The sequence below is a fragment of the Castanea sativa genome, chromosome 1, assembly GCF_040712315.1.
Source record: "Castanea sativa cultivar Marrone di Chiusa Pesio chromosome 1, ASM4071231v1".
Lineage (NCBI taxonomy): Eukaryota > Viridiplantae > Streptophyta > Magnoliopsida > Fagales > Fagaceae > Castanea > Castanea sativa.
In genome coordinates, this window is record NC_134013.1 from 863,845 (window position 1) to 886,830 (window position 22,986).

At 34.3% G+C, this 22,986-nt stretch overlaps 2 protein-coding genes across 3 annotated transcripts; both read right to left on the bottom strand.

Annotated features, from left to right (window-relative positions):
• Positions 1–11,090: 11,090 nt before the first annotated feature.
• LOC142642572 (beta-fructofuranosidase, insoluble isoenzyme CWINV1-like) lies at positions 11,091–14,625 on the bottom strand. 2 transcript variants are annotated; one of them, XM_075816965.1, is made up of 6 exons: positions 14,433–14,625; positions 13,096–13,946; positions 12,491–12,649; positions 11,886–12,127; positions 11,708–11,798; positions 11,091–11,626 (listed from the first exon to the last, which is right to left on the bottom strand). In XM_075816965.1, exons 1-6 carry the CDS (start codon positions 14,596–14,598, stop codon positions 11,426–11,428), a joined length of 1,710 nt encoding a protein of 569 aa, XP_075673080.1. In that variant the 5' UTR covers positions 14,599–14,625; the 3' UTR covers positions 11,091–11,425. The 2 variants fall into 2 exon arrangements, with proteins under 2 accessions (XP_075673080.1, XP_075673073.1); XM_075816958.1 differs by lacking the exon at positions 14,433–14,625 and adding an exon at positions 14,255–14,327.
• A 3,208-nt stretch (positions 14,626–17,833) lies between these two features.
• LOC142621855 (beta-fructofuranosidase, insoluble isoenzyme CWINV1-like) lies at positions 17,834–22,190 on the bottom strand. Its single transcript, XM_075795221.1, has 8 exons — positions 22,113–22,190; positions 21,218–21,500; positions 21,083–21,091; positions 19,765–20,615; positions 19,208–19,366; positions 18,877–19,115; positions 18,702–18,792; positions 17,834–18,323 (listed from the first exon to the last, which is right to left on the bottom strand). Exons 2-8 carry the CDS (start codon positions 21,381–21,383, stop codon positions 18,111–18,113), a joined length of 1,728 nt encoding a protein of 575 aa, XP_075651336.1. The 5' UTR covers positions 21,384–21,500; positions 22,113–22,190; the 3' UTR covers positions 17,834–18,110.
• Positions 22,191–22,986: the final 796 nt, after the last annotated feature.

Genomic DNA, 22,986 nt, shown 5'->3' on the forward strand with positions numbered 1-22,986 from the left:
TGGAACCAGAAGGTTCGTAGGATCGAGGAATTTCTTTGTGGGACCATCGGAGGTAGGATAGGAAGAGTTGTCTCGGGGGTAGGAGTAGCACCGGGAGCCTCTTCAATCTCCTGTATTTCTAGGGGAAGCCAAACGTTCTCGGACTTCCTCAAATCCGAAGGCGGGAACTCTGCTACGTTTAAAGCTTCCCCCATACTTTTTGACGGTATTCGCGGCATAAAGCCGCGAATTCCTCTGTCATTTGTTCCTCGGTGGTCGCTACCCCTTCGTCAAAACTTGCACCTTGGCGGCTTGAAGAGAGAGTTGGAAGGAGCTGGCTTCTTCCTTCATCGAGCCGGTTGTTTCTTCGGATCCGGCACTCCCTTTGAGCTTGGGAGAGCTCTTCATTTCTTTCCTTAAGGAGTTTGCGCTGTCCTTCTATACGGGTCTTCATGGTCTTCAAGTTTGACTCGACCCCATTCTTCTCTCTCCTCGGCTCTGCTACCTCCGAGGTCGGCCTCTCGTTCTCGGCAAGGGCGTGCCTAAGGTCTTCTCGGTCTCCACCCTAGTTTCGAGCTCGGCCCGGCTACTTTCCGAGCGTCTTCAATAAACTTTTCAGCTACAAAGACCTCCTGAATAGCCTGTAAAAAAGCATGATGGAGTTAGGAATAACAAAAACTAATTTACTTATAAATATTGTTAAAAGGAGAAACACTTACCGGTGCTAAGTCTCTTTTTAGAGAGAGGAATAGTTGTGGTTGGCCCATCTTTTCCAAGGTCTCCATGTCCTTGGGCGGCGAAGAGGGCGTTCTAGGACCTCGGCCGGGTGGTGGGCGTGGCCTTGTTGAAGCTGCCCTTATGCGGGAGCGGGGAGATAGGAGCGCCGTCCGGCCTTAGATCGGGGGACCAAGTGGCCGGTGCTCGGTGCACTACGGCCTCGTCACGATTTCCCCAAGTTCGGTGAACGGGCTCTACCCTTGCCTTTGTCCGGCTCCTGGCTGTGGGCCGGTGGGAGTTGTTGGCGTGGTTTCTTGGGGTCTTTAGTAATCGTCCCCTCATTATCTCCCTTCCTCTTCTTCTTGGGATCCTCGGCTGGCAGTTTTGGCTCAGCTAGAGGAGGAGGAGGAGGTAAAGCTGGGGGAACTTGGGACGTCCCCGTTTTCTTCTTCTCTGCAACTTTGGCAGCCCTATTAGTGAGAAGACCCTCCATTCGTCCCATGCCTTCTACGGATTCGTCCTCGGGAAGGGCAACTACAAACCCTGCGATTCCAGAGGCCTCGGTGGCTTCTTCCTCCTCGTCGGAAAGTACCACGAATTGGTTCCCGCGAGGTCTCTCGGTGTCTTCGAGATGGAATTGGTCTATCTCGTCGTCAAGAGTGTGTGAAGAAGACACCTCCTCTTCTGGAACGACAGTTGTTTGTGAGTGTATGGCGAGGGGGACTGCTGCTATCGGCCGGTTGTATAAAATAGTGTCAGGAGCGTCCGGGAGGTCACGGTCGTCCAAAAAATGGGGCCGAGCTACGTTTATCCTCTTTCGTCTTCGGTCGCCGGCAATAATAGCGTCCTCTATTTCCTGAAAGTCTTTGGAAAGGGGGGTGTATCCTAGAATAAGATGAGCAGCCCGGAGTTGTAGGTCTTCACTAACGAACACCTCGGAGCGAAGTACCCGGTTTAGATCTGCGACGTTACAGTGACTTAGACGAGGACGCACGTGTTGCTTATCTGCAAAAAAGACATCAAACAAACAAACCTGGTCAGATTCACACAAATATTTAACGAATTTAAGTAAATACAAATACGCATTTCTGTGTGTGTGTTAGGAGAAGTTGTGTTGTGGGGAGATTAATCCTATGGTGTCGCACCTGGATCCCCCCCAGGAAGCTGGGGCAGTGGAGGCCGTCGTGCCAGTTCCCAGACACGATCAGGTAGTCGTCCTTCATGCCTTTGTTTGATTTGGGCAGACAGGAGATTAGCCTAACGGTGCTAGACCGAGATTTCATATAATAGCCTACCTTAGAGAGTTTGTGGGACTCATATAGGAACACGACATCGTGCCATGTGAGGTTTAAACTCATCTGCTCGTTTAGAGCATCTACACTACCTAAAACTCTAAAAACATTTGGAAGGCATTGGTCGGGGCACAACCGGTGGTTGCGAAGATACTCCCTCATTACGGGTTTCATTGGTAGGGTCATCCCACCCTCTATGAAGGCTATCATAGGAATGATAACCTCTCCCTCTTTCCTAGAACCAGCCACGGCATTGCGGCAGGTATTCTAACCCTACGTCGGCGGGAATATGGTATTTGGCTCTAAAGCCTTCCATCCCAGCGGCGGTATCAACTAGACACTTGAATCTTCCCATTACAGAGAGACGATAGACTAAACTTTAAAAGGGAGAGTGATTGTATTGGTAGCCGAGGACTGTATCCGAGGAGAAAAGGTCAAGACTAGAGAGAGCAAGAACTTACTAAGTTGAAGGTACGGGTTTCCACGGTTTTCTGCTGGTGAAGAATGATTGTTGTTGTTTTGATGGGATTGATCCCTGATGACTTAAATGAAGGCGCAGGTTCCCGAAGCGTCACGACGTGCGAAAAGGCGGCATCGAAAATTATGTCTGTCCCGCCTAAAATTTCGTGGAGTGAGGAGAACCGTTGGATGCCCATCACACCGTTGTGCGTGGGAGACAAAGAGTAACTTACAATAATAAATGCGCGCGTTTTCGAAAATGAAACCGCCAAGTGTCATCTTCTGGGACGCGAAACGATTTCCACACGTGTCGTCACTTATAAAGTGTGTAGAGCAGGTTCTCGTCGGATCAAAACCCTATTTTTCTCCTCGGACGTCGAAAATTAGAGTTTTGAGGGGCTATTGTGGGGAGTAAAAATATCTTAATAGGGATATGGGCCATTGGGCCTTGCTAAGGAAGGCCGACCTACTCTTGGGTTTAGGGCTTGTTGATACTCGAGGTCGGCCCATACGCCGAGGATCCGAGGTCCGAGCCGAGGATGTTTTTCCCCTCGGACTGACACCAAAGAACCCGGGACTTCATGGTACAGGTTAGGGAATGGCACGGTCAAGACCAATGGTTAAAGGGGGTGAACCCCAGAATGCCCCAGAAGCACCGGTGTTGAAGAAATGTCAAAGGTAAAGGCTGCTACCTCCACATTAAAGACCCTGCACCTACCACCCTGGCCGCATTAATGAGGAAGTGACACTTAAACAGTGGAAGGGAAACTTCTAGTTACTGTTCAAAGGCACTAAGAAAAGAAATATCTAGGCTAAGGGAGGAATTGGGAGGCAACACGTGGATAAAGTATTAAAAAGAGGAGTATTTAAGGAGGGACCTGGAATAGAAACGGGACGGAACTTTTTGTAACCTAAAAAGAACAAGGAAAAAGAGAGAGATATAATATAAGAACAGCTCTCGGCTTACGTCCGAGGAGGCCTATTTACATTACTTCTTTTTGTTTCCAAGTACTTGCAATCTTTAGTTTGTCATTTCATCCTCATACACTTCTAACCTGGGTTTCAAGCCCACACTCTACAAATTCATATTGTTTAAGGCTCATTGGGCCTGAGCCCATAACTGTTCTTGGGTCCAGGTGCAATTGTGCACTTACAATACTGATTACGTTTAATACAATTTAATATCTTTGATGTTATTCGTTGGTCTTTATTCATACTAACAAAATTATTTGTCACTATTTGGGTGGGGGCAATTGCCAAGTGAAGAAGTTAAGAAAAGTGAAAGAGAGAGAGTTGAAAAGAAGTTATCAAAGGTGGTTTGATTCTTGGACCTTTCAACTTTTTTTTTAACAAAAAAGAAAAAAAACCCAACTTACAAATAGCAATTTGGATAATACTCACAAGTTTCTTGTGTTTCTAAGAAAAATGAAAGAGACGAAGTTGAGAAGAAATTACCAAATAAATATGAATTACGATTTATACCTAAAGGATTATGACATTTCAACATGCATCTTTTTGATCAATAGACACATTTTTATTCAAAGGTACCTTTTCGGTCAATAGACACGTCTTCAGTCAATAGACACATTTTCTTTCAATAGCGCATTTTGGTATATACAATTTAAACGGTTATAACATTTCAATAGGCACTTTTGGTATATATTTTACAATTTATCTTGCATACAACACAAATTAAACTAGAAACATAAAATTATATTTCTTAATCATTCCCACAAAAAACTAATAAATAAAACAACATTGCTATTTTTCTTCTAAAACTCATCCCGTAGCTATTCTCGTGCATTGCACAGGTTAGCTACTAGTATATATATATAACCGAAGTTCCTAAAGATCCCGCAATTTTTCACGTTAGCACAATATTTAAATAAAGTTATCGTATTATTTAAATAAAATTATTCTTATTTAATGCAAACTTAACAAGGAGTGAAACCCTATATTTCTAATAAGTCCAACTTAAACTCAAACTCAAACTCATCATTATCAATTTTTTTAAACAAAAAATAAAATTATCATTTTATTTAAATAAAATTGTTTTTATTTAGTCCAAACTTAACAAAGAGTGAAACTTTACCTCTCTAACAAGTCCAACTTAAACTCAACTCATTATTATCATTTTTTTAAACAAAATTATTTTTGTTTTATCAAAACTTAACAAAGAGTAAAACTCTCTCACTAATATATCCAACTTAAACTCAAACTCATCATTATCAATTTTTTTTTAAATAAGAAATAAAATTATCATTTTATTTAAATAAAATTATTTTTATTTAGTCCAAATTTAACAAAGAGTAAAACTCAATCTCTCTAACAAATCCAAAGTAAACTCAAACTCATTATTATCATTTTTTTAAACAAAATTATTTTTGCCTAATCAAAACTTAATAAGGAGTAAAACTCTATCTTTTTAATAAGTCCAACTTAAACTCAAATTTAAATGTTGATAATCTATATAAAAACAAAAATGATGATAGGACTAAAAAAAAAAAGAAAAAAAGAGACTCACATTGAAAATAGGACTAAAAAAAAAGATTCAAGTTGAAAAAAAAAAAAGACTCACATTAGATTAAGAAAAAGAGAGAAATAGAGAAATCCCTGCTAGGACTCTCTTCCCTCATGAAAGTCTTAACTTAACTTCACTTTAGGATTTTAAAAAAAAAACCACAAGTAATTTGATCCAACTTTCTTTTTTGATTTTGTAAATTTTATATTATTAAATGGATTATAAATATTTAAGATAATAATTAATATTTAAAGTGTGGATTGTGAAGCGATATATCTTCTTCTTTTTTTTTTTTCTTTTTTTTTTTTTTTTTTTTCTGTATGGTACTTTACTTAGACTATAGAGTAATTTATCTTTATCTCTTTTTCTTTCTTTTTCTTTTTGTATGGTACTTTATTTTAAAGAAATCAAGTATTGAGTAATTTTTTTTTTCACTTTTTTTATTATTTTGTAAATTTTATATTATCAAGTGGATTATAAATATTTAAGATAGTAGTAATTAGTATTAAAAATGTAGATTGTGAAGTGATTTATCCGTCTTTTTTTTTTTCTTGTTGTTTAGTACTTTACTTTCAAGAAATCAAGTACTAGGTAAATTTTATTTTTACTTTTTTCCTTTTGTAAATTTTATATTATTAATTGGATTACAAATATTTAAGATAATAATTAGTATTGTTGAGTGATTTTTCTTTATTCTTTATTTTTTCTTTTTGTATGGTACTTTATTTTCAAGAAATAAAGTACTGAGAATTTTTTCAAATTTTATATTATTAAGTGAATTATAAATATTTAAGCCAGTTATTAGTATTTAGAGTGCGGATTGTGGAATGACCTATCTTTATCTTTTTTTTTTTTCCTATTTGTATAGTACTTTATTTTTAAGAAATCAAGTATTAGGTAATTTTTTTCACTTGTTTTTTTCTTTTGTAAATTTTATATTTTTAAGTAGATTGTAAATATTTAATATAGTTAATAGTATTAAAGATAATTATTAGTTATAATATAAATAATAAGATAATAGTAATTAGTATTAAAAATGTGGATTGTGAAGTGATTTATTTGTCTTTTTTTTTTTGTATGGTACTTTACTTTTAAAAATTCAAGTACTAGGTAAATTTTATTTTATTTTTTTACTTTTTTCCTCTTGTAAATTTTATATTATTAAGTGGATTATAAATATTTAAGATAGTAATTAGTATTTGGAGTGTGGATTGTCGAGTGATTTATCTTTTTTTTTTCTTTTTGTATAGTACTTTACTTTCAAGAAATCAAGTACATGGTAAATTATTATTTTTCATTTTTTTTCCTTTTGTAAATTTTATTTCATTAAGTGGATTATAAATATTTAATATAGCAATTAATATTTAGAGTGTGGATTTTGGAGTGATTTATCTTTATGTTTATATTTTTTCTTTTTTTGTATGATACTTTACTTTCAAGAAATAAAGTATTGGGTAAATTTTTTTTCTTTTGTAAATTTTATATTATTAAGTGGATGATAAATATTTAAGATAATTATTAGTATTTAAAGTTTGGATTGTAGAGTGATTTATCTTTTTTTTTTTGTATGGTACTTTACTTTCAAGAAATCAAGTACTGGATAATTTTTTTTTCACTTTTTTTTATTTGTAAATTTTATATTATTAAGTGGATTATAAATATTTAAGATAGTAGTAATTAGTATTAAAAATGTGGATTGTGCAGTGATTTATTTTTTTATTTTTTCCTTTTCTGGTACTTTACTTTCAAGAAGTCAAGTATTAGGTATATTTTATTTTATTTTTTTACTTTTTTACTTTTGTAAATTTTATATTCTTAATTGGATTATAAATATTTAAGATAATAATTAGTATTGTTGAGTGATTTTGCTTTATTCTTTTTTTTTTTGTATGGTACTTTACTTTCAAGAAATAAAATATTGAGAATTTTTTTTTTGTAAATTTTATATTATTAAGTGAATTATAAATATTTAAGATAGTTATTAGCATTTAGAGTGCAGACTGTGGAATGATCTGTTTTTTTTTTTTTTTTTCTTTCTATTTGTATGGTACTTTACTTTCAAGAAATCAAGTACTAAATAATTTTTTTTTCACTGTTTTTTTTTCGTTTGTAAATTTTATATTATTAATGGATTGTAAATGTTTAAGATAGTTATTAGTTATAATATAAATAATAAGATAGTAGTAATTAGTATTAAAAATGTGGATTGTGAAATGATTTATCTATCTTTTTTTTTTGTATGGTACTTTACTTTTAAGAAATTAAGTACTAGGTAAATTTTATTTTATTTTTTTTACTTTTTTACTTTTGTAAATTTTATATTATTTAGTGGATTATAAATATTTAAAATAGTAATTAGTATTTGAAGAGTGAAAAGTGGAGTACTTTATCTTTATCTTTCTTTTTTTCCTTTTTGTATAGTACTTTACTTTCAAGAAATCAAGTACAGGGTAAATTATTATTTTTCACTTTTTTTCCTTTTGTAAATTTTATTTTATTAAATGGATTATAAATATTTAAGATAGTAATTAGTATTTAGAGTTTGGATTGTGAAGTGATTTATCTTTATCTTTTTCTTTTTCGTATGATACTTTACTTTCAAGAAAGTACAGGGTAAATTTTTTTTTCTTTTGTAAATTTTATATTATTAAGTAAATGATAAATATTTAAGATAGTTATTAGTATTTAAAGTTTAGACTGTGGAGTGATTTATCATTTTTTTATCATTTTTGTATGGTACTTTACTTTCAAGAAATCAAGTACCGGGTAAATTTTTTTTCACTTTTTTTTCTTTTGTTAATTTTATATTATTAAGTAGATTATAAATATTTGAGATAGTAATTAGCATTTAGAGTGTGAACTGTAGAATGATTTATCTTTATTTATTTTTCTTTCTATATGGTACTTTACTTAGACTATGGAGTAATTTATCTTTATCTCTTTTTCTTTCTTTTTGTATGGTACTTTACTTTGAAGAAATCAAATACTGGGTAATTTTTTTTCACTTTTTTTTTGTTTGTAAATTTTATATTATTAAGTGGATTATTAATATTTAAGATAGTAATTAGCATTTGGAGTGTAGACCGTGGAGTGATTTATCTTTATTCTTTTTTCCTTTTTGTATAGTACTTTATTTTCAAGAAATCAAATACAGGGTAAGTTATTGTAAGTGCACAATTGCACCTGGCCCCAAGAACAGTTACGGGCTCAGGTCCAACGAGCCTTAAACAATGTAATTTGTAGAGTGTGGGCTTGAAACCCAGGTTAGAAGTGTTTGAGGATTAAATGGCAAGCCCAAAGATTATAAACACTTAAAAACAACAAAGAATACTATAAGTCAATCTGTTCGGACATAAGCCGAGAACTGTTCTTATATTATTTCTCTCTCTCTTTTTCTCTTTCCTTTAGGTTACAAAGAGGGGGATCCCCTTTACTGTCTTAGATTGCTCCTTAAATACTACTCTTTTGAATAATTTGTACACGTGTTGCCTCACCTCTCCTTTAGCCTAGATATTTCTTTTCTCAGTGCCTTTGAATAGTAACCAGAAGTTTCCCTTCCACTGTTCAGGTGTCACTTCCCCATTAATGCGGCCAGGGTGGTAGGTGCAAGGTCTTTAATGTGGAGGTGACAGCCTTAATCTTCGGTGTTTCTATCACATCGGTACTTCCAGGACATTCAAGGGTCTACCCCTTTTATCCACTGGTTTTAACCATGTCATTGTCTAACGTTTATCATGAAGTCCCAGGTTCTCTGGTGTCCGTCCGAAGAGAAATTCACCCTCGGCTGGATCCTCGGATCCTAGGCGTATGGGCCGACCCGTGATACTAACAAGTTCTAAACTCAAGAGCAGATCGGCCTTCTTTGGCACGGCCCAAATGCCCATATCTCCATCAGGGTGCTTTTACTCCCCACAGTTATTATTTTTCACTTTTTTTCCTTTTGTAATTTTTTTTATTAAGTGAATTATAAATATTTAAGATAGTATTTAGTATTTAGAATGTGGACTGTAGAATGATTTATCTTTATCTTTTATCTTTTTTGTATGATACTTTATTTTCAGGAAATAAAATATTGGGTAATTTTTTTTTCTTTTATAAATTTTATATTATTAAGTGGATGATAAATATTTAAGATAGTTATTAGTATTTAAAGTTTGGACTGTAGAGTGATTTTTTTTTTAAATCCTTTTTGTATGATATTTTACTTTCAAGAAATCAAGTATTGGTTAAATTTTTGTTTTCATTTTTTTTTTCTTCTATTAATTTCATATTATTAAGTGGATTATAAATATTTGAGATATTAATTAGTATTTAGAGTGTGGACTGTAGAATGATTTTTCAATTTTTTTCTTTCTTTTTTCTTTCTGTATGGTACTTTACTTAGACTATGGAGTAATTTATCTTTATCTCTTTTTCTTTCTTTTTCTTTTTGTATGGTACTTTATTTTGAAGAAATCAAGTACGAGGTAATTTTTTTTTTCACTTTTTCTTAATTTGTAAATTTTATATTATTAAGTGGATTATAAATATTTAAGATAGTAGTAATTAGTATGAAAAATATGGATTGTGTTGTGATTTATCTTTTTTTTTTTTTTTTTCCTTTTTGTATGGTACTTTACTTTCAAGAAATAAAGTACTGAGAATTTTTTTTTCTTTTGTAAATTTTATATTATTTAGTGAATTATAAATATTTAAGATAGTTATTAGTATTTAGAGTGCGGATGGTGGAAGGATCTATCTTTATCTTTTTTATTTATTTATTTGTATGATACTTTGTTTTTAAGAAATCAAGTAGTAGGTAATTGTTTTTTTTTTTTTTTTGTAAGTTTTATATTATTAAGTGGGAGCGTTTTGGAAGAGTTTTGATGATATATATATTGCTGAGTGATGCTTTTGTCTAGATGTGGTCTTTTTTTTTCTTATAACAAAACAGAAAGAGAGGGTTATACATTAGGTAGCATAGTCCAGTTATAGTGTACAGTAGAGTTGTAGCCGAAACAGCTAGAGAATAGACATTGTTAAGTACAACAGAAGGCACAAAAAGGTACTTAAAGACTAGACCAAGCGGCTTCAAGGAAGAAAGATCTGCAAAAGTAGTTTTTTCCTTCCAATTTGGATTACTAGCCCTGCTGAAATGATGGACTAGCCTCTTGCTACTGCTCATGAACAAAAGTTGGCTGAAACCGCATCTCCTGGCTTGAACCGCAGCTTCTACCATAGCCTCCATCAAAGCACCATAGGCTGAGTTAGCTGCACTGCTATGACAGCATCTGAAGACAGTGGTTCCTTGACTGTCTAGGGCCTCATAAGAGTAAGCACTCCTCTTGACCCGTTTCTTTCTGACTCCGGCAATCTTGATTATGAGCTCCCAATGGTTGCTTTATTGTAGAACTCCAACGCTTGTACAAATAGAGATCTAGAAGGTATTAATACAATAATAATACTGTTAAGTGCAGCCCATGATCGGAATAATTTAGAGGTTTCCAAGTTTGATTTGGCTACTTTCTCCAGTTATTTGACTTTTCTTGATATGCAGTAAAACAAAAAGTTCATTGTCAAAGAACAAATGTTCTGTTTCTTGTTCAACAAGAGTTTTCATTGTCCACCATGTATTAAAGTCTTATAGATAAGCAGCACTTCAAAGGGTTTGGTAGTATAGCTTTGGTTCGGTTGTGAGAGTAGAAGGCGTGATTTGTATTTTTAGTCATAAATCTTTTTGTTATAAAAACTTGTGTAATCCATTGATACTTCTGTTTTCATTTAGGAAGAATATTTTTGTATTCAAACCATTATGTTGCAAAATTGTATGTTTTAGTGCATTACCAATAAGGACTTGAACCATATAGGTCGCTTCACTAGTGTTACCCCCCTCCCTCCCTAATGACACTTGAGGGAATTCAAGCCTCTCAGTGAAGGGAATGAAATGCCACTAAACCAGATGATCACTGATATAAGCTTGACATGCTCATGATAGCTTTGAGAGAGTGCTATTTATCATATTCCACATGTTTTACTTTCTATGTACTCAATCTTACAAATGCATAATTTTAATTGACTTGTGGTTTTCATGATGCGGGTGGAAGAGAGAATTTCAAAATCCAGAGGCATAACAAGGAGATCAAATATGAAGCCTTTTTTATTTTTTATTTTTATGAATAATAAGGAGTCATACTTAACCACACAAATGGCAATTAATACAATCAATATAAATGACTTAGTTTAGCCTCCCACATCTCTGTTATATATAGCTTAAAGAATATCATAATTACTACAACTTCCAAATACATCAGACCATTCAAATGCAGCAATACAAAAATAACAATGCTTTATAATTAGGCTTATTCTTAAGACAACACCTATTAATTGACCAAGACAATCTTTCCAAGAAACTCATGAAGTTCCGAGGCTGCCGCTTGAATACTTATTTGTAAATTATTTATTCCACTATGCTACCACATTATTTCATCTCTTTTTGATAGGGAACAAGTTGAGCTCTCTTCATGCTCCAAGCATTAAGCTTTGAAATTCTTACATTTAGAGTTCCATTGTTGAATACATACAGGTGGGCTTCTTTATCAATAGCCAATTTTGGATAAACTCTTGCAGTGATGCAAGTCCTCCCTTCCCCACCAAAATTCTCAATAACTGAATGATCTATCTGCAAAATTACAAAAACGCAGATACATTACATCAGCAAATAGTCTTTCTGAGAAATTGCAAAATTTAGAAAGCTACATACCAAGCTTCTTAATGATATTTTCCTATCATTAGGATCCATGTGAACAAATGCTCCATAGATTGGTTTCTCAAGCCCTTCCCTCAAAGAAGACCTGTTGAAGTTGTCAGTTTGATCTCCAGCTAATTAAGAGTAAAAATTCATTCAGAAAGATTAAAAGGAGGTTGAATAAGAAGCCAACCTGCTTTGATCACTACACATGAGCACAACAGGTTTTCCATCCCTTTTGAATATGCGAAAGTAGACTGCAGTTTGCTCTGTTAAGTCCTTAGAAGCCAAAGCCAGCAAACCAAATGGTCCAACTGTGCCATTATTAGTAGATGCTCCCTTTTGACTACAGAGCTGTTGGGGATCAACCTGATTTGGGTCTATAGACTCTGTTTCACTCAGATTCGGCAAATCAAATGAAACTTCCACATCAGCCTACCATTGGAAAAGGAAAGGAAAATAAATAATTATCTTTGTGTATTAATGAACTTGTTTAACCATAATAATAAGTCGCAAAATTTTTCACAATTGTTGACATTATCAAGAGAAGGTAGTGCTTCATCAATTATAGTAATACTAATGTTTAGGCAAACAAAATTTCACAATGACATGACCTATTGTGATTGGTGTATAATAAAAACAACATCCATGGTGGACTGAGGTAAAAATGATGTTGCTTTAATCCATCATGGATGTATAATAAAAACAACATCCATGGTGGACCGATCATGTCTAACGTCATGAAAAATATTGTGCCACTAGCAATATAGAGTCAGTCATTTGGATAAAGTGGGTTACCTGTGAAGTTGTAATCCCTGAAACTTCGAAAACTGAACCTTGCTTGAGCTCCATACCTTCAAAACTCACATTATTAGTACGTAGTTTCTCTATTTCGTTGATCGGCCATTGCACTAATTGTCGTCCATTTGCACTAAGCACAATGCTTCTAGGAAATGACTGGAAAATGAAAGTGATGCTTTTAGTCACGACATAGTTGAAAGCTTCATGACATGTATTCAGTTTGATCAATGGCAGTAATAGAGAACATGTAGAGTATTTTCCTATACAAAAATAAATTTACTAATCTAGAAACAAGAATGCTGATAAAGTGAGGAACTCATGCATGGGTGTCCTAAAGTGTATTAGGAGAAAAAAAAAAAAAAACTTTGATGTATTTTAACATTTGAATAGAAGTTATTTATTTTGAAAACTTAAAATAAATACAAAATATCTCTATAAATAAATAAAATATACATCAGGTGTGTAACTTTGAAACCAACCATGTCATGTCTTAATATTTTTAGTACTATTTTTGTTGTGATGTCAATGTCAGTGCCCATGCTTCTAGCCACCAACAAATCTATCAGAATAAAAATGAACACGAAAATTGAATCCTTTGTTACCTGAATCCCAGCCCATCCTTTAATAATGGCATCTAATGCAGTATCAGATTCAGCCACCCAGCCCCACAATATTCGCCTCTTCTTAGCACTGTCGTAAAACGTTTTTGAAGCATAGAACTTTCCATAGTCATACCTCAAGTCAAATCCAGTTTCCATAAAATCATATTCAATGGAAAAATTATCTGTTTGAGGAATGTAATTTCCCAATATATAGTGGTCTTGCCCATTGAAACTCGCCTTAAGAACATGCTTGGTAAATTTGTCTTGAGCAAAGTTGTTAATTCCATTTTGGCTATTGATTCTGACAGGGTAAAAATCTGGACACTCCCACATGCCAGTCTTAGTTGATGAGTGAAGTGGTTTGTTACTCCTAGTCCAATTGACAAAATCTTTGCTTTGATATAGAAATGCCAATCCTAGGGCATTAATCCTACCTCCAATGATGACCCTCCATACTTTATCTGGGCCTTGCCAAGCAGTTGTTGGGTCTCTAAATTCGGATCTATCAATATCATCAACTGGGCTCATTAGAGGATTATGGGGTGATTTGACCCATTCTCTTAGGAGTGGATCAGAAGCATTCTTGGGCATTGCCAAGTTTTGAACTTGGCTATTGTTCAAGTCAACACCAGTGTACAAAATGGCAGGTTTTCCTCTAGGAAGGATTGTAGTTGAGCCAGACCAGCAACCATTGATGTCATAAGGCTCTGATGGACTAATGGCAGGTTCAAGATGAACCCAATTTACAAGATCATATGATATTGAATGACCCCATGCGATGTTACGCGGGACAGGAGCATATGGATTGTGTTGGAAAAATAGATGGTAAACTCCCTTATAGTACATTGGTCCTGTAGTAAGATATGAGCCATATTAGAGTTTTCATTACCATCTAATATCAATATTAGTAGTGTGCTATGCTTCAAATTAATAGACCACAAACCTTTCTAACTTCTTAAAAAAAATTAACAAACTATAAACCAAACAACCCACTGAAATGTTGTTTGCTCAGTCTCTCACCCATCTAAGATCTTTTATAATTTTTAGGATTAATTAAATTTCTCAAGATACTTCTATCATGAATCTACTGAGGAACAGAGAAGGAAAAAAAAAGGAAAAGAAATGATCAGCATAATATAAAGAAATTGCAAAAACATACCATTAGGATCTGAGTGTCAACAGCATCCATTTGCCAATTATTACATGTTACATTACAGGACCAAAGAACAAAGTTAACACAACTATTAAATTGAAAGAAGAATGAATTTAAGTGTTAATGAAACAAACATAGGAAGTAGTAAAAAAAGAAAAGAAAATGGAAGGTTGTGAAGACAAACCATTCATCCAATTTTTAAGAGGTTGAAAGTGGTAGGCAGTCCTGTAAGGCTGCTTGGTTGGAAGTGATTGAAGATTTCTGTGAGTGTGATTTGAGGCTTCAACATGAACTCCATTACCAACCAGCAAAAAGCATACGGCAAAAGACCAAAGAAAAGACATCTCCATCAAGTCTAGAGCTAAATTGAACCAGCTTCATATATATATATATATATATATATATATATATATATATTTTTTTTTTTTTTTTGGTAGTGATTCGAAATCAAAGCAAAGACTTGTGCAGGTCATTGAAGATGTGGGATCAGCTTGTCAATCTGACCCGTTGTGCACTTCATTGATTAGTAAAAGCGATTGAATGTGTCTTTCACAGTCTTGTATCAAACTTTCATTTAGACATTTCAAAGTTCCAATTTTCAGCTGTTTTCAATTATTGTGTGCTATAAGTCAAACGTAGATAGACTACTTAGCAATTGACTGAGCTGTCTTGTCCTTTTATCTTTGCATCCTTGTATTTGTGCTACATCATATTCATGTTTGCCCGTTTGGGAAAAACCAGTAAAAAGTTTATTTGGGGAAAAAAAGAAGTAACTTGAATAGATAATTTGTCTTGGCGTTTTGAATATAAGATTTATTTAAACTTATAAAAGTTACATTTTAGCTCCATTTCGAGAATAAGTTGGTCTAAAGAGGTCACAAAGTGATGCTACCATATTGAAGGGATCAATTACCTTAAGAAGTGATGTTGGATCATCAATACCTCAAGCTCCTCAATACTACCTGCAATGTCAGTAGTATTTAGGATTAGAAAACTTTTTTTTTTTTTAACAAGAAAATGCTTATACTTTGGGATAGAAAAATATGTACTTTCTTTTCATTTTTTTTCCTAGTTAATTTACTAATTTCTAAATAAAAATTAAGAAAAAAAGTGGGGGCTAATATGCCTATATGTTTGGCAAGTAAAACATAATGCTAAGCAGTTTCGAGAGAGTTCAATTAAAAGTGATATTTTCGCGTCAAATCGTCTAGGTTTTTTTTTTTTTTCACTCTTTTCAAAATTTTATTTTTCTCTCATTGTCATAGTAATCTGTTCATCAATTTTTTTTGGTTGTTTCAAAATCTATATATATATATATATATATATATATATATATATATATATTTGTTCTCAAAGGTGAGTTATTTTTTATTTTTGGGATTGGAATTAGGTGGTAGATGGGATTTGACAATATTATTTTGTTTATAGAATACAATTTAGGATATCCTCAACCTATGAAATTGAGGGATAAAATTTAGTGCATAATTAATTATGAATGTCTTTCTAGATTTAAAACAATGTTGAGTTACCTCTTGGTATATGAATAAGTTGACTGCATTAAGATTTTAGAAGAAATTATTGTATTTTTATTATTTATTTATATATTATATATATATTTTAAATATGAATAGATGCTAGTATTATTTTCATGCATTAATTTATTATTCAATCTTTGTATAATTCTAATTCTTAAAAAATGAATTCTTTTTCATTCTTTGACACCCCCCCTCCCCCTCCTATAAGGATGAATTCTTGGTTCTGTCCCTAACTTTGGCTCTAATACTGTGACGAAACCATAAATATATGATGGAATATATTATTGAATTACACTAAACATGGAATAGAGAGGGCCCATACATGGAGTTCATTTAACCTAGCAGTACAAGTACAATACAAAAAGAGATACATTATAAGGGAAAGTACAATGGGTCCAAGAATGGGCTTGGCTCTTCAAACAAAAAACATTCATAGGTTGAAAGTTTTTCCAATCAATCACTTTTTCATTGAAGTCTCATGCTCAATGGTTGTTCGAGCATTTGGCTATTCTCCTGAAGTAGTCCATCCATCTACATATACTATGTAATTACAAAGAGGAATAATCATGTGGCTAGAGTTTCGAACTTAAGACCCCACAGATTTCATGAGGCTTTGTAAATAAGGCCAATACGGACCCTCATGTTTCCGATCAATGACTTTCTAAGCTAATGAATTTCTCTTCTTATGTATAAAAGAGATTTGTTGTTTGTTGTACCGGTCATTGGTGTAAAAGTAGAACTTCTCTTCTTATCTAGAAAATTGATTTAGTTGTTCAACTGGTCATGGTGTAGAACTTGTCTCTTATCTAGAAAAGAGATTTGGATATTCGACTTGTCACTGGTGTTGTTTGTTCTACCTGTCATTGGTGTAAAAGTAGAACTTCTGATCTAGAAAATTGATTTAGTTGTTCAACTGGATGGTGTAGAACTTGTCTCTTATCTAGAAAAGAGATTTGGATATTTGACTTGTCATTGGTGTAGAACTTGCATTAACTAGGATGCCAATGGGTTCGGAAAAGGCCAAAACAAATAAGGAACTGAACCATGTGGGGTAGCTTGACAAGCTAATGATAGATAGAGAGAGAGAGAGAGAGAGAGAGAGAGAGAGAGAGAGAGAGAGAGAGAGAGAGAGAGAGTGAGAGAGAGAGAGCTCAGTATTGAGCTGTGAAAGCTCGGATTTGTGTAAAAACATGAGCTGTTTAGACCCCAAATTAAAAGGTTACGGCTCGATTGATTTTACTCTAACTTAAACTAAGTGCAGAATAGAATAAATGCGAAAGAGCGAACAAATAATAAAACTACTCTAAGCCATATTCATCATATAATAGCAATAAAATGAAAGCTAAAAGAGTAGGGAAGAGAAATGCAAGCAAAAGATAACACGCCAATGTGTTATCGAAGAACTTGACAAAAAACCTCTTCGCTGCCCTCCAAGCAGTAAATCGATTCACTAGAAGTTGAGATACATGAATAGTAAGAGACCCTCCAAGCCTAATCTACCCAATGCACTTAAGCCCTCCAAACTCCTACTCCAACAAGACTTCTCGGAACCTTGTGTTGTGTTGCTTTCCGGATCCCGCAATACGCCCGATTGCATCCGTCAAAACTTGACTTCTTCCAATGCTTCCCAGCAGTACCAAAACCTCCCTTGACACTCAGTTTGGGTGTAGTAAGTGTTTGACCTATTAACCTCTCAAGGATATGGATATGGAGAGGTAGAAGTGTGAGGAAAACCATAATGGATTGTGTAAATGATTGTGGGTATAACAATTGCTAAGTCTTAAGTATGTATGTGGTATAACAATCTCTAACTTTTAAGTATGTATGTTAGGATTTTTTCTATGAAAAGCACTCCTCACAATATGTGGGTAATGTGGGTATATATAATGTGGGTGAAGACATGGTGGAGCAGATAAGCCAAAATAACAAAACAGAATGTTTCGCAGGTATTTCGCGGGAATGCCTTACTCGTGAATTACTCGCGAATTACTCGCGAAAACCAGCTGTCACCAGATTGTCATGACTCTTCGCATTTCAGTCATGTGCTCTTCACATGGCTTACTTCGCGGGAAGTTTACTAGTGAGATACCCGCGAAAATCACTTCTTCTTCAATGCAAGCTTGAGTCTTCACACTCTCTCACACACACAACCCATACAATGAAATCCCACATAAAATACATAGTAAACATGATTGAACAAAATTACAATCAAATTTTGTATGAAATTAAAACCAATACAAAATGGTTGTAAATAACAACTTTTCAAGCTGTTTATTATGTTCTAGTTGTTTTACTTTTAATACCCTCAATCTTCAAGATGTTTGGTTCTAATTGATTTGTGGCTTTCGTCTCTTTTTGATAGGAAAAATTTGAGCTCTCTTCATGCTCCAAGCACTAAGCTTTGAAATTCTAACACTAAGAGTTCCATTGTTGAATACATATAGGTAGGCTTCTTTATCAATAGCCAATTTTGGATATACTCTAGCAGTGATGCAAGTCCTCCCTCCCCCATCAAAACTCTCGACAACTGAATGGTCTATCTGCAAAAATATAAAATGCAGATACATTATATCAGCAAATGAACTTAACCACACGTGCACGTACACAGTTTCCAAGAAATTGCAAAATCTTGGTTTTGCATGTCTATAAAGAATAAACTTCATGTAACATGAAAGAAAAGTGGAAACAACTTTCACCTGATGCAAAACAATAGTAGTTATGAGGTGCTCTAGATCAGACTACCAGAGTTATCAGCCATATATACGTCATCAATCACATTACTCATCAGAACCAGCTTGTAAATACAAATAGAATCAAAATGAAGACTATTCTGAATGAGTTTCTTCTTGTTAATCTTGTTTTAGAGTGATATTATTGAATTTATTACAGAGTGAAGAATAAATTACAAAGCTACATACCAAGCTTCTTAATGATATATTCCTATCACTAGGATTCATGCTAACAAATGCTCCATAGGTTGTTTTGTGAAGCCCGTCCCTCAAAGAAGACCTGTTGAAGTTGTCAGTTTCATATCCAGCTAAGAGTTAAAATCAACTGAGAAAGATTTGAAAGGTGGTTGAATCAGAAGACGACCTGCTTTGGTCACTACACATGAGCACAGCATAATTGTCATTTCTTTTAAATATGCGAAAGAAGACTGCAGTTTGTTCTGATAAGTCCTTAGATGCCAAAACCAGCAAACCAAATGGCCCAAGTGTGCCTTTAACAGATGCTTCCTTTTGACTACAGAGCAGTTGAGGATCAACCCAACTTGGGTCTACAGACTCAGCTTCATTCAGATTGGGCAGATCAAATGAAACTTCCACATCGGCCTTAATGGGGAAAAAAAAAAAAACCAGAATTTGTATACAAATGAACTGGAATCATAATATGCAGAGTCACTGATTAGGATAAAATTAGTTACCTGTGAAGCTGTAATCCCTGAAACTTCAAAAATTGTACCACCCTTGAGCTCCTTACTATCGAAACTCACTTTATTGGTGCGTAGTTCCTCTATTTCCTTGATTGGCCACTGCACTAATTGTTGACCAGTTCTACTGAGCACAATGCTTCTAGGAATTGACTGGAAAACAAAGGGTATGGTTATAATCACGTAATTCAGCACTTATGCCTATATGGTTGATGGCTTGACATGGTTTCAGTAAACCCCATGGCAGCAATAGAGAACATGTAGCCTATTTTCATAAGCAAAAAATAAGTTCTCTACTCTGGAAACAAAAATGTTGATTAACCACTTCTGAAGTTCTAACTATGAAAACCACTAATTGGTTGAAATACTTTTGAAAATTGCAGTCATGTGTCAAGCATGAAGTCATAAGTTTGCTCTAGGCTACTAGGAAAACCAATAAAGTTCTGTCATTTCCTTAAAATATGTCTATTTGAAGCTACCCCATACCCCCATACATAATACATTGTCAAGTAATGAAAATGAACAAAAAAAAAAGTTGAAATTTAGTTTACCTGAATCCCAGACCATCCTTTCCTAATGTCATCTGATTCACTATCAGATTCAGTCACCCAGCCCCACAGTATACGCCTCTTCTTAGCACTGTCATAAAACGTTTTGGAAGCATAGAATTTTCCATAGTCATATCTCAAGTCAAATCCAGTATCCATAAAATCAGTGTCAGCCAAAAAATTCTCTGTTTTGAGTGTGTAATTTCCCAATATGTAGTGGTCACAATCTTTAAAACTTGCCTTCAGCACATGCTTGGTAAATATATCTTGAGCAGAGGTTTCAACTCCATTTTTGCTGTTGATACTGACAGGGTAAAAATCTGGACACTCCCACATGCCAGTTTTTGTTGATGAGTGGAGTGGTTTGTTACTCCTAGTCCAACTAACAAAATCTTTGCTTTGATATAGAATGGCCATTCCACGACCTTTGATCTTGCTGCCAATGATTACCCGCCATACTTTGTCTGGCCCTTGCCAAGCAGTTGTTGGGTCTCTAAAATTGTCTGGATCAATGTCATCGATTGGAGTCAATAGAGGATTATGAGGAGATTTCACCCATTCTATTAAGAGTGGGTCAGAAGCATTCTTGGGCACTGCCAAGTTTTGAACTTGGCGTTTTTTGAGGTCAGCTCCAGTGTACAAAATGGCAGGTTTTTCCCCAGAAAGGAATGTAGTTGAACCAGACCAGCAACCATTAATGTCAAAAGGCTCTGATGGATTAATGGCAGGTTCAAGATGAACCCAATTAACAAGATCATATGATATTGAATGACCCCATGAGATGTTACCCCACACAGCAGCATATGGATTGTATTGGTAAAATAGATGGTAAACACCCTTATAGAACATTGGTCCTGCAGTAAGATGGATTGCCATGTATCATACCATGTGCAAATTGTTCTGTACAATGTTGAAGCTTCAAACTTGACTGGAAATTCACCATTTTTGTTACTAAAAGTTCTACTGTGGCATGCTTCAAAACACCACAAACCAAAAACCCAAAAAGAAAAAAAATCTATTCCCTTGTCCATCTAGAAAAACTTCATAGGTATGTATAAATACAAAGTATATTTCCCTTTAAGTCAAATCAAATACTCCATTTTATGGCCATCAGTAATTGTTCAATTAAAGAAATAACTTGTTGCAAAGTTTTAATTGGTTAGGTCTCACGTCTTTTTTATGAGAAAGTTCATGAATATTTGATAGTACATTAAATTTTTATGGAACTGAAATTCAATCTACTAGTCCTTGGAACCAAGGAACTAGAAATGAAAAAAAGATAACTAAATCAACATAACATGAAGAAAATGTGAAAACATACCATTAGGATCTGTATTTCAACAACAGCCATGTGCCAATTACAACATGCCAAATTACATGAACAAAGAACAAAGTCAATACAGGTGTAAAATTGAAAGAACAAGAGAGAAATGAAAAGAAGGTTGTGAAGATTAACCATTCATCCAGTTTTTAGGAGGTTGAAAGTGGTAAGCAGTCCTGTAAGGCTGCTCTCTTGGAAGTGATTGAAGATTTCTGTAAGGTTGATGGGAGGCTTCAACTTCAACTCCATCACCAACCAGCAAAAAGCATAAACCAACAGCCCAAAGTACATTTATCTCCATCAGTTGCAGAGCTCAGTGATGGCTACACCCTTCCCATAGTGATGCCACAGAATTAGGTTTTCAAAGCAGAAATTGAACCAGCTTCATTTTTTTTTATATTCAACTTGCATTTTATTACTGCATATAGAGTGAATATCTTGTATCAACTTGCATTGACTCTGTTATTCTAATTGCAACAGTGTTTTTTAATATATTCTTGAGTTGTAAAGATTATAAAACTATGGACCATGTGAGCATGCCACCAGGTGGTCCAGGCGCCTCTATGTAGCTCACAAGTTATTACACTAATGTGCTTTTATTCTAATAGTAAAAACTCCATTAAGCTAACAAAAAAATTCTGAGAAGTGAAAAGCATGACAGAATAGCACAAGAGGTGAAAAAAAAGAAAGAAAAAAAAATCGACAAAACTGAAAAGACAAAGTCAGAAAGAAATGAACAACTATCATGGCTAGGTTCGAGTACTATACAAAAAAAAGAAAAAGATGCGTGTTACGAAACTCATGTTCAGTGACGACTTTTGTCTTAACAAGCTAATGATGAAAAACAGTGTTTTGAGTTTAAAATAAGGTTTTGTAAAAAAACTATGAGGATTTGTGATCGCAAAACAGAATTTTGAGTTCGCTCTTTTAAGCTTCCAAAATGCCTAACCAATGGATTTGAGTGGAACAAAGAGCACAAAGAACTTTGAGTGCAAGAGATAGTAACAGACTTTAACAATCGCTTCCTTACCAGTTGGTCTAAATCTCTCTCTTCTACAATCACCGTCGCCACCCTCATTGGAATTATCTTGCAGCTCGGCATTGGTAAGCTGTAAGCACCCAACACAAAACCTTTTATTTCTGTTCTATTACATTCTGTTTAATTAAATAATTAAATAGAAAAAAAACCCATTTGTTGGTTTTTGTTCTACTACATTCTGTTATCTTAACTCATTGTCATTATCAATATTATCTCTTGATGCATTTCAAGCGCTTCAAAGTTCAAACCAACACTCATTCACAAGATCGTACCTCACAAATTCACGTGGGTTATCCCCAGAATCTGCTCTATCAGCTTCTAAGTTCTAATATGTTATTTTCAAAACCCCGGATAGAGTAGACTCAGTCATTAGATTTTTCAAGAACAATGGCTTATCACAATCCCAAATCTCAAAAATCATAAGCACACCTTCGGTGCTCTTTAGCAGATTCTGAGATAACCTTTTTGCCCAAGTTGGAGTTTTTATACTCTGCTGAAGGCGTTACAAGACCTGACATTGCTGGAGTTTTATCTGGAAATCCATGCATATTGAAGCAAAGCTTAAAAGACCAAATACTCCCTTCATTTGAAAAGCTTAAAAAATTGGTTGGTAGTGATGTCAATGTTATTAGAGCTATTATTGTTAAACGGTTTTGGCCATTTCTCAATTGTGATGTTGACAGTTATATGGCACCAAATGTCAACCTTTTGTAAGAAAGCGGAGTGCCTGAATCACATATAGTTATGTTACTTAAAGCTCAGCCTAGAGCTATAGCAAGAAATCTGGCTAAATATAAAGAGATGGTGGAGGAAGTAAAGGACATGGGATTCAACCCTTTGAAGATTAGTTTTGTTCAAGGTGTTA